We start from the raw sequence: 12,443 nt of genomic DNA on the forward strand, positions 1-12,443 counted from the left end.
AATTGCATCCCCAAAATGCAATTTTCTACATTTTTCCCTAACTGGATGTGGAATAATGTATTAATAAGCCCTATATTTCCAAATTGTTTTAATTTTTAAACTTAAATTCAGCCACTCAAGAAGTGTTAATTGGAGTAGCTAGGTTATGATGTGAGCTATGACTCGTTAGGCAGTAATTTATATTCAGAAAACTCCTGGTTCTGGATTTCTCATCTGACTTGCAACCAAAAGCATGTATTTAAATAACTTCCCCATGCCTGTCAGAAACCTGCTGTAGATGATGGACATGTCATCTGAGAAGCAGTATAAAGTTTTCAGAATGTTGGCTATTACATGTTGCTCTTCTAAATGAGTAATTTATTGAGCAGTTTTGAAAAACGCAACTTTCTGTTGAAAGCACTTGCTTGCATGATTTTGCCTATGGGTCCAATCTGGGCAACCAAATCTTCAATGCAGATCTTGAGGCATCTACCCCCTTGAGCATTTATATGTAAAAGTATATGGAGATTGTCTTTAACAATAACAATGAACAAGAAAAAAATGAATGAACAAGAACCTTTTGGGTAGCGATAAGTCTTACAAATAAAATGAGACAGGTCAATGTGAGAGTGACTGAAAATGCACATGTGCAAATGGAGTCCCAAGACTTTTTAAGATTGCTGGGGAAAATCCTTTCTAAGCAGGCAATATTTGAAGTGAGAACTGATGGGGCAGAAGGAACCAGTTCTCTGAACATCTGTAGATACCAAGGTCCTGATTTGACATGACAAAGAACAGCAAGATAGCTTGAGGAGCAAGAGATGTACTCTCCCTCAGAAGCCACTAGCCACATGAGGCTATTAAAATTAAATACAAGAATTCAGTTCCTCAGTGGACAATTAAATATAAAAAGTCATAGTTCAGTCAAGAAAGAATCTGCCTGAAATGCAGGAGACCTGGGTTCCATCCCTGGGTCAGGAAGATCCCCTGGAGAAGGAAATGGCCACCCACTCCAATATTCTTGCCTTGAAAATGAACAGAGGAGTCTGGTGGGGTACAGTCCATGGGGCTGTAAGAGTCAGACATGATTTAGTGACTAAATCACCACCACAGTGGCACTAACCATGTTTCAAGGGCTCAACAGCTACCCATGGTTAGTGGTTACCATATTTGAAGTGCAGAGTATTTTTTATCATAGAAGAAATTACTAATGGACAGTGTTGCACAGTGAAGTAAAGCTGGAATAGGACAAGAGGTCACAGAGAGTGTCTTGGAAAGATCATAAAGGTCCTTGCAGGCCATTGGGGAACTCTGGATTCTGCAAGGTCAATGGAAGCCTTTGGATGGTTTTAAGGAGGGAGTGACATCATTGAGTTTAAAAGTGACATCATTGGATCACTCTGGCTATTGTGCAGAAAATGAATGATAGAAGAGCATCACCAACTTATAGCAGTTGTCCAGACCAGGGATGATGGTGGGTCTTGAATTGGTTATCAAAGAGGGATGGTGAAAAGTTCATGGATTCAGGTTGTATTTTAGAAATAGAACCAAGTGCACTTGCTAATAGATAAGAACAAGAGCAAGATAAACAGAGGAAGGAATAGAGGGTAATACCCTCTTAAGAGGTGTGAGAACTAGGTAGGTGGTAATGATTTTTTCTTGGGGTAGGGGAGGATTGAGGAGAAATAGGCTGGATGTCTGGGGATTGGTGATAGAAGGATAGGGTAGCGAGGGGGCTGAAAGTTAAGAATTGTGTTTTGGATGGTGGTGGTTTAGCTGCTAAGTTGTGTCTGACTCTTGGGACCACATGGACAGTAGCCCGCCAGGCTCCTCTGGCCATAGGATTTCATATTTTAGTTACCAATTGGATATATGTACACAGAGGTCAAGTGTGTTGTGGAGAATGAGTGAACCCATACTGTGGGGTGTAAACTGTTAAATTTAAAAGAATTCCTTCAATGATAACTATATCTGGCAAAATGCAAGTGATATGCAATGGGGTTAATTTCTAAATCCTCTTAACAAAATCCTCATGGAAACATCCCTGATTTTGGCTAAGTGGAGAGCTTTAGTAAGACTTTTGAATATTCTTTGCATTTTCCATATTCTCTTTCTGTGTGTACCACATTTTCATGATCCTTTGGCTGTATTGTCACCTTCTTGAATGAGAACTCATCACTAAGGGAACATTTCATGCAAAGATGGGCACAATCAAGGACAGAAATAGTATGGACCTAACAGAAGCATAAAATATTAAGAAGAGGTGGCAAGAATACACAGAACTATACAAAAAAAGATCTTCACAACCTAGATAATCACAATGGTATGATCACTCACCTAGAGCCAGACATCCTGGAATGCAAAGTCAAGTGGGCCTTAGGAAGCATCACTACGAACAAAGCTAGGGGAGGTGATGGCATTCCAGTTGAGCTATTTCAAATCCTGAAAGATGATGCTATGAAAGTGCTGCACTCAGTATGCCAGCAAATTTGGAAAACTCAGCAGTGGCCACAGGACTGGAAAAGGTCAGTTTTTATTTCCAATCCCAAATAAAGGAAATGCCAAAGAATGCTAAACTACCACACAATTGTACTCATCTCACATGCTAGTAAAGTAATGCTCAGGCTTCAACAGTACATGAACTTCCAATGTTCAAGCTGAATTTAGAAAAGGCAGAGGAACCAGAGATCAAATTGCCAATATCCACTGGATCATCGAAAAAGCAAGAGAGTTCCAGAAAAACATCTATTTCTGCTTTATTGACTATGCCAAAGCCTTTGACTGTGTTGCTAAGTCACTTAAGTCGTGTCCGACTCTGTGCGACCCCATAGACAGCAGCCCACCAGGCTTCCCCGTCCCTGGGATTCTCCAGGCAAGAACACTGGAGTGGGTTGCCATTTCCTTCTCCAATGCATGAAAGTAAAAAGTGAAAAGTTAGTCACTCAGTCGTGTCCGACCCTCAGTGACCCCATGGACTGCAGCCTACCAGGCTTTTCCATCCATGGGATTTTCCAGGCAAGAGTACTGGAGTGGGGTGCCATTGCCTTCTCTGTTTGACTGTGTGGATCACAATAAACTGTGGAAAATTATGAAAGAGATGGGAATACCAGACCACCTGACCTGCCTCCTGAGAAATCTGTATGTAGGTCAGGAAGCAACAGTTAAACTGGACAAGGAGCAACAGACTGGTTCCAAATAGGGAAAGGAGTACATCAAGGCTGTATAATGTCACCCTGCTTATTTAACTTCTATACAGAGTACATCATGAGAAATGCTGGACTGGAAGAAGCACAAGCTGAAATCAAGATTGCCAGGAGAAATATCAATAACCTCAGATATGCAGATGACTCCACCCTTATGGCAGAAAGTGAAGAGGAACTAAGGAACCTCTTGATGAAAGTGAAAGAGGAGAGTGAAAACTTTGGCTTAAAACTCAGCATTCAAAAAACTAAGATCATGGCATCTGGTCCCATTGCTTCATGGAAAACAGATGGGGAAACAGTGGGAACAGTGGCTGCCTTCGTTTTTGGGGGCTCCAAAATCCCTGCAGATGGTGACTTCAGCCATGAAATTAAAAGACGCTTGCTCCTTGGAAGAAAAGTTATGACCAACCTAGACAGCATATTAAAAAGCAGAGACATTACTTTGCCAACAAAGGTCCATCTAGTCAAAGCTATATTTTTTTCCAGTCTTCATGGGTGGATGTGAGAGTTGGACTATAAAGACAGCTGAGAGATTAAAAATTGGTGCTTTTGGACTGTGGTGTTGGAGAAGACTCTTGAGAGTCCCTTGGATTGCAACCAGTCCATCCTAAAGGAAATCAGTCCTGAATATTCGTTGGAAGGACTGATGCTGAAGCTGAAACTCCAATACTTTGGCTACCTGATGTAAAGAACTGATTCATTGGAAAAGACTCTGATGCTGGGAAAGATTGAAGGTGGGAGGAGAAGGGGACGACAAAGGATGAAATAGTTGGATTGCATCACCGACTCAATGGACAGGAGTTTGAGTAAATTCTGAGAGTTGGCGATGGACAGGGAGGCCTGGCATGCTGCAGTCTATGGAGTTGACTGCAAAGAGTTGGACATGACTGAGTAACTGAACTGAACTGTCTGGAGAAAATGGACAATTTTTATTTCTATGTGGTTGCTCAGTGTCCACTTTACATGTTGGGTTTGATTTCATTTAATATGTTACATACACTGCTAGGCACTTCTTTCAGGTAGTACAGCTCTGCAACTTTCGGCATCTACCTAAGAAGATTTTATTGTTTTCATTTCCCTGCCTCCAGATTCTGGATGGTAATACCAGGAGAGGTGGAATCTACCTTCTTTTCTTTTGGTAGAAAAAATAATTTTCTGGTTGTGAGGTTTACTGAGATTTTGGAGAAACCAGGACACTGCCTCTATAATACAATGGAACATTTCAAGAATGTAATTAAGATACAGACCTAGTGTTTCTGTTTTGCTGCCATTAACAGATGCCATTCTTATGTTCTCCTGGTCACAATGTTTCTTTCATATCTACATTCCATCTCTTAAAAGTTCAGTTTTTATGGTGATTTATTGTTTTTTTCCTAAAGAACTGAGATGCTTGTGGCAGTAGGGTACAGGGAAAAATGGAAATACTCTAAAATTCTCACTATTCCTTTCTTGCTAATCTTGATATATGCCCAGATCTTAACAGTTTTTCATTTTAATATGCTCTTCTTGATGGCAGTGAATTTCATCACGATATTCCAATCAAGGCTTTTCACTCAAATGTTTCAGGTAGGCTCTGGCATATGAATCATATGTCTAAAAAAGAAAACTCAGAAAAGTGGCAGGCTAGGGGCTCATTTGTCTTTGGCAAAGAGATCGTTGCTCCTGTTTAATTATTAAACAGATGGTGCCCACTGCCATTGACTAGCTGCCCAACTTGTTTTCCATGTGGTAACACGGTTCTGGACATCTGATGGAGAGAAGCTGTATTATCACAGTTCCTCATATCCACTTACACCCTGATTTAAGTATTAACATCTGCCCCAAACTAAAGCAGGCTGTTTCCAACAAAGTTAAGCTTAAGTTTTAAGCTAACTTCTCCCCTGTCTCATGAATTTTCTTTTTCAGGTATCTCCTTTATCTTTTCTTTAGATTGCTTCATCTCTACACATAAAATACAATAGCATATTGAGCCAATTGGGCTTCCCTGGTGGCTCAGACGTTAAAGAGTCTGCCCACAATGCAGGAGATGTAGGTTCCATTCCTGGAGAAGGGAATGGCTACCCACTCCAGTATTCTTGCCTGGAGAATTCCACAGACAGAGGAGCCTGGTGGGCTACAGACCATGGGGTCACAAAGAGTTGGACATGACTGAGAAACTAACACTTTCACTTTTTTTTTCACTTTAGCCTGGTGGGCTACAGACCATGGGGTCACAAAGAGTTGGACATGACTGAGAAACTAACACTTTCACTTTTTTTTTCACTTTCATTGAGCCAATTATCCAAATACTCCAGCTTCCACACACACTTTACCCTGGAATGTTCAGATAATTAAAACAAAATTGGATTATCTTTATTATTATTAGTGAGGGCAAATTACATTTAAGGCAGCCATATTAAAAATTAACAAGAGTGGACTGGTCTTGTGTTCAGTATTTAAAAAAAAACAACTTTCCACACTGATGGACTTTTTAAAAAGATACTATTTTTTCATAATCTGCCAAGAGTTAGCTTAAAATTTTTTACTTTTAGTTTCTCAAATTCAACATTATTACAGCGTAGGAAACGTGTAGCCTATAAACATGAATAACTAGGGTCCTGGGTTTTTTTTTTTTTTTCCACAAGCTTTTTTCATGGTAGACAATTTCACCATAGGCAGCTTTTAAGATCTTTCCTAGTGTTAACCTACCTGTTCTTATCCCCCCACCCCCACTTTGAGATTTTTTAAATATTTCTGATTGTTTGAGCTTCCTTACTTTGTACACTTCTCTGAGGCTAGGGCCACTTAATCTCAATGTAATTTACCATCCATCATCAACAACTGTTGACTAATACTCTCATACACTGTATTTTTTAAAGTAACAACAATAACAAGAGAGCTGTCCCCTTCCCCCTTCTCTTTAATAATGCTATTTGAGTCTAGGTAACTTGTTGAAATTTTCCATTGTTTGGACCAACAGGAAAGCCTAGGTTCTCTGTCGAAACAGACCTTCCAGCAGGAGCAGTCAAGGCCTTACAATGCCCCCTGACATTGATTTGCTGTTGGACCTGACTTGAGTCTATAAGCATCTTTGAATCACCCAGACAGTAGATGTGGCTGTCATTTTTCAGGACAGTGGGAAGTCTGCGGACTCCCCTCTAGAGATAAGTATCCAAGCACCATCCTTTTTTCACTCCAACGTCCTGGGCAGCCCTGTGTGAGGGCCAGCCTGAGACCCTGGACCCCGGGGGCTGAGAGTCCGGCGGTGGACGGGTCTGAGCCACTCCTTCCCTAGGATGCTGGCAGAGCAGCCCGGCTCGGCTCCGGGGAAAGAAGCTCGAGCTAAGAAGAGCGCCTCCTCCGGGGAGGGGCGGGAGCAGGGCTGGGAACGCTTTCCTAGGGAGTTGCCTTAAAGAAAGCAAGCGGGATTGCAGATCACTCCAGCTGCCTGCTTTTTTATACAGTTTTAATCAGTCGTCTCCACTCTCCTCCCTTCTGCAAAACTGCAAATCACCATCAACCCCGCACCAAAAAGAAGGAAAAAAAAAAAAAAACTGTAAATCTCCTTCTCCTTTCTCGCCCTCCGTTCCCTCCCACCCTCCCTTCCTCTCCAGCTCGCTCGCCCTCCCTCCCTTCCCTTGCGGCAGCCGCTCGTCTCTCCAACTGGGTGTCTCTCCGACGGGACTTAGCAACTTCTTGGTTATTTCTCAGCCCCTTTTCCGTTTTCACCACCTTTTGCCATGAACTGGACCGACAGACGCAGGAAAGGCTGTGCTTTCTGCCCCAGGGAATGGCGGTTCGCTTCCTGGGGCCGGGTCGGGGAGGATCGGCCGAGGAGAAAGAAAGAGTGATAGAGAAAGAGCTGCATTAAGGAGAGGAAGGGGGACCTCCGTCGGCTGCGGGCCCCTAGCGTGCAGCAGCACCCAGGATGGCTGCGAGCTCGCCCCGCGTCCCCGGCTCCAGCTGCGACCCCCGCACGCCGGACGCCTAGGGCGATCTTTAAAATCCTGAAGTCGGGAGAGACCCCGGAGGACCGAAGACGGGGGTGGGGGTGGAGCGGAGAATGCTGCAAAGCTTTTCCAAGAGAGAAAAAGAGGAAGTCTGATCGCTTCTGCCTGTGCTAGCTTTTCACTGGAAGGCGTCTCTTTGGAGCATCTAGCCTTCTCCAGGAGTTATTCGAAAGCTGAAACTTTCAGTGCTCGCGGGCCTGGGAGCAGGAGGGATTCCGAGGGTGGGATTGCGAGAAGAGCGGGCGTGAGCGCGCGCCTGTGTGTGTGTGTGTGTGTGGCGGGGTGGGGGCGTCGGGGGGGCCCTCGGGGACTCCGCGAAGAGGGCGCACCATGGCTGTGCCGGGCGAGGCCGCCCGAGTCGGAGCCACGCCGGGCCACTGGGAGGCCAGGCCGGCCCCAGCGGCCGGCCCCGCATCGCCCCGGGACGTGGGCTGCCGAGGCTGCTGGGGCGCCCGGGTGCTGCGGCCGCTCCGGCGCTCGCGGAAACTTTCCTCGGCGCTGTGCGCGGGCTCCCTGTCCTTTCTGCTGGCGCTGCTGGTGAGGCTGGTCCGTGGGGAGATCGGCTGTGACCTGGAGCGGAGTAAAGAGGAGGCGACGGAGGAGGAGGAAGCAGCCCCGGCAGCAGAAGGGGGCGTCTTCCCGGGGCCTCGGGGAGGTGCTCCCGGGGGCGGCGCGCCTCTCGGCCCCTGGCTGCAGCCCTCAGCGCTGCTCTTCAGTCTCCTGTGTGCCTTCTTCTGGATGGGCTTGTACCTCCTGCGCGCCGGGGTGCGCCTGCCTCTGGCCGTCGCGCTGCTGGCAGTCTGCTGCGGGGGGGAAGCGCTCGTCCAGATTGGGCTGGGCGTCGGGGAGGATCACTTACTCTCGCTCCCCGCCGCGGGGGTGGTGCTCAGCTGCTTGGCTGCCGCGACATGGCTGGTGCTGAGGCTGAGGCTGGGCGTCCTCATGATCGCCTTGACTAGCGCGGTCAGGACCGTGGCCCTCATTTCCTTAGAGAGGTTCAAGGTTGCCTGGAGACCTTACCTGGCGTACTTGGCCGGCGTGGTGGGGATCCTCCTCGCCAGGTACGTGGAGCAGATCTTGCCGCAGTACTCGGGGGCGGCTCCGAGGGAGCATTTCGGGTCCCAGCTGATCGCTGGGACCAAGGAAGAGATTCCGGTGTTTAAGAGGAGGAGGCGGTCCAGCTCCGTGGTGTCCGCCGAGATGTCCGGCTGCAGCAGCAAGTCCCATCGGAGGACCTCCCTGCCCTGCATCCCCAGGGAACAGGTAAGGACCTGCAGCCCCCCTCTCACGCGCCTCTCGGGAAAACTTGAAAGCTTTTGGGATCCGCCGCAAATTGGAGGGAATTGGAGCGCTGGGAACAGAAGGAGACAGCCCAGCAAAGTGCCCTAACTTCAGACTTGGAAACCAGCGAGTTTTTCTCGCCCTCTCGCACAATATTTTATAACCTGAACAACAGGAACACGAATAAGTAATAAAACTAGATGGTCTTTGCAGGGTCTACCACAGCTGAGCCAACTTTTTAGATGTGCTACACCTGGCGGATGACTTGTCTATACTTTTAAGTGCTCTCATGTTTTCCTCCTTTAGCAGAAATATTCGAATTAAGTTTTTTTTTTTAAAGGGTGATTTGAAAACGAGGATTTTGCCAGATTTCTGTTTCTTTTTATAGAATTTCTTTCTGTTTCTTTTCATAAAATTTCTTTCTTCTGAGAAGACAGGTAAACATTTATGGAAGTCAATAAAAATATTCTAGAGTTAAAGCAAGGAATGCTTGAAGGTGAGGTGCTGATATACTCTGGTTTTGCAGTATGTTTTACTTGAAGAGGCTGCGTTTGGTGGTGTCCAGTTTACTTTTTAAAATGTAATTTGGGGACATACATTATTCCATGCTGATGTGTTTTGTATTAAAACCATAAACTTCAATTTGGGGAGCAATACGTTGAACTTCAGAATTTGTCAGAATCGTGGACTGCGCTGTTAGTGTCAACTTGAAAAAATTTCTCTTGCGTATCTACATACTTAGTGAATATTTAGCGATTCAAGTGGATTTATACAGGAAATAATAATTCAGGAAAATATTTCTAAATTGCTGGTAATATAAATCTTTCAGAGAGGAGGAGGAGGAATCTAGAATTATGAGTAAGGTTATCCCAGATAATGTTTAGTGAACTGGGGGGACTTATTTCCTTATTATCACTGTTTTGAGATCATGGAATACAGTTGCTATAAGGGGTGTAAAAGAACAAACTCCTATTTTAAAAGCAGATTGTATCTGAGGAAACTTCAGCGTTCACCTCTCTACTTCAAACTGATTTGACACTTGGGGGTGGAAGTGGTAGAGAGCTGGTTAAGTATAGCAAGTGGAAATTTACACTTTTCTCATTTAAGTTTATGCCTACCTGTGGTACTATGAGGACAACTTTAGGGAGTGAGAATACCCTAAGACAGTAAGCTTTTTCTCTTTAGGTTATTCTGTGGATAATCATTTGGGTATTTCTAAGAAATAGCAGTCACCATATGGTGTGATGACTAGTTTGTTTCTCAAATGGAGTTAATTACACAGAATGTGGTTGTTTGACATTATTTAGCAGAATGGATGACAACATTGTAGTCTCTGTGTTTATTTTAAAATAAATGTACTTATTTAGCTTTCCGTTTAGATAAAGCAAATATTTCTTGGGTTTAGCTTACTCTAAGGGTGAAGTTAAAAACAGGCCACTGACTGATCCTTAGTTTTGGTAGAAATCTGGGCATCACCAGAATAAAGTAAGCTCCCTATAAGCCAATTGGAGGAAAACACATTTTAATTTCTTTTTAAAGTCACTGATAGAACATCTTTTAAATGAAAACACTGCTAGTTTAAATGTATTTCAAGTACACTTTTCTTTAACTTACAGGGAAATGTGACCTGATCATTGCAAAATTGAAACTTAATTTCTAAGGCAAATCTGTGAGTTAAGCATAAATAACTTGACTCCAAATTCATATCATTTAACCTCTGAAATTCGATTTCTGAAATTTCTTATTAACATTTGAGTTAAGGGTGGATTTAAGATGAGAAGGTGTTTAGGGGAATTAACCAGCAGTGTTAATTAACCCATAGATTTTTACTGGTTTTCTCTGGTTTGAACTGACAAATGGATGATTTGAATAGCCTGCAGACTTCTAAGAAAATTACTGAGCATTGAATTTTCACATGTTTTGCAGATGAATACGATCGATCATGTATATTCATAATATATTTTGATCAGTTTCTTTGGTTGCCATCTCTTCTAAAATGAGAGACTATCTCTTATGGTTGATGGGAAAGCAAGGTGACATTTAGCAGAAATTTATTTACTTGAATTTTTAATGAGGGCATGGGTAAGTGTGTGCGTGTTACTTAAGGCTAGTTTTTATATATGATCCTTTAAAGTTGTTGCTGAGCATAATTGTGGGGGGTGGGTGGGAACTGACAATGCACTAGGATCTTATAAGACAGGGCAATATCTCATACGTTAGCCTAACTGTGTGAAAAGTTCAGGAGCTATATAGTAAATGGCTTATCTGTTTTATCACAAGGAAACAAACTTCTGATTAAGGGTGCAAAGTGTACCACTGTCATCCGCATGCTTTATGAAATCAAGAATCAAAATAATTATAAAACACATATATAACACTGCCCTGAATGCTACCTGATTAGGAGTTCTTTTCTGAAAGAATGTCTACTCTTTAAGACAATCCTCAGGCAACAAGTGGATTTTAAGTAGAGGTGTAAGAACATAAAACACAGAGAAGCTGGCAGAGTCCTCTGGAGAATTTCATTTGGACTTTGCTCATTGTGAGGTTTAAAGGTGAGAGAATTCCAACCTTTTCTTCTCCGTGTGAATGATAGCAGCCACTAGCTGAAGAGCTATCTCTCGGCAATGACTCAATTCTGAAAGGTCAAGGAGAATAGATGATAAAATTGTCATAAGGTAAACCAAATGACAGAGTTCCCTCCCTCCCTGCTTTCCTTTTCCCCTTCCTGAACCATCATGAAGACAATAGATCAGCTATTACATACAGAACTGAGTTTTGCAGCATTGATCATAAATACAGCTTCAGCCAAAGAAAAAAGATCGATCTAGTCTTCAGTCTCAAAATTAATGGGACACTGGGTGTATCTGTGAGATGCGAATGAAGGAGTAGGCTCTCAGGAAAGAACGGAGTTGGTAACATTTGCATGGCTTTTAACTTACTCCTACTGGCCCAGTAGGTTCAAGATTTTGTAGATCAGTGAGTCAGACTACTTTTTTGGTTAATAAAGCAGATGATTCCATTAAGGTGTATGTATCTTTCTTAAGTGGATGTTTATATCCCTTAGCAAGTATCACCCTGTCTTCCAAACACTAAGGTCCTTAGAATTTCTGGAATTATTAGAAATTATGCATGATTACTAAATGTTGTTTTTCAACATAAAATTTTAATTCAGCACTTTTAACACTTGAATATTGTATTTGAAAGGGTGTCTCTTTTCTTGATACTCAACACAATCGGCTGGCTCTTTCCCTCTAATTACTGGGACCACCTTACACATTGATTTTTGAAAGAAATCAAACCAATGCAATTTTATTTTAGTTACATGTTAAGAAGGATTTAATATCTTTGCCTACGGTTTCACATAAAATAAACACAAGCTGTATGCCTCTCACCTCACCATTAATACTTTTGTACCACTTCATGACAAAATTCTTTGTGGTGGGTACACTCTCAGTCAGAAATGTACAGCTGTATACTTCATTTTGTGAGATTAAAAATCAAAATATTTTTGCACACATAGGGCCTTAAGGCTGTTAATTAAACATATTAGCAAAAAAGATCTTTAACAGACTTTTTAGGAATGCAATTTTTTTTGTAAGAGTCTAGTGGTTGGTTATCAAAAGTAGAATCAAGTTTTTCATTACTGATATCAAAGAAAGATATTTTCAAGCAAAAAAAGCCAAAAACAGAAACAGCAAAGCAAAAAGAATAGGATACAGTAGTAGGTGTAGTTTTCAATGGTAGGCCTTCTTACATCTTTGGTAAAAAGTACAACTTTCTTGCATTTACTGTGTATTTTTAAAATACAAAAGTATTTCTTCTGAAAACATAGAATTAATTGTTCTTTAAACTCCTAAATACATTTCAGGATAACAGAACATATTTCTCAAATTTAATAAATTTCAGAAACAATCTTGCCTTTTTAATCCAATTGTAGCTTCAATCACGTTTCAGGAGTATAACTTGGCATATGGCAATACAAAGAACAATA

General features: G+C 42.7%; 1 protein-coding gene across 1 annotated transcript in view; it reads left to right on the forward strand.

The window, feature by feature from the left end:
• The first annotated feature begins 7,089 nt into the window (after window positions 1-7,089).
• Window positions 7,090-12,443, forward strand: part of PDE3A (phosphodiesterase 3A) — a 365,582-nt gene continuing 360,228 nt past the window's right edge. Inside the window, exon 1 of the mRNA XM_027541471.1 lies at window positions 7,090-8,434. Within this exon, the coding sequence (XP_027397272.1) occupies window positions 7,502-8,434 (933 nt within the window). The 5' untranslated portion in view covers window positions 7,090-7,501. The remainder of the gene's footprint in view (window positions 8,435-12,443) is intronic.

Source organism: Bos indicus x Bos taurus, chromosome 5 (genome assembly GCF_003369695.1).
Source record: "Bos indicus x Bos taurus breed Angus x Brahman F1 hybrid chromosome 5, Bos_hybrid_MaternalHap_v2.0, whole genome shotgun sequence".
In the NCBI taxonomy this organism is placed as follows: domain Eukaryota; kingdom Metazoa; phylum Chordata; class Mammalia; order Artiodactyla; family Bovidae; genus Bos; species Bos indicus x Bos taurus.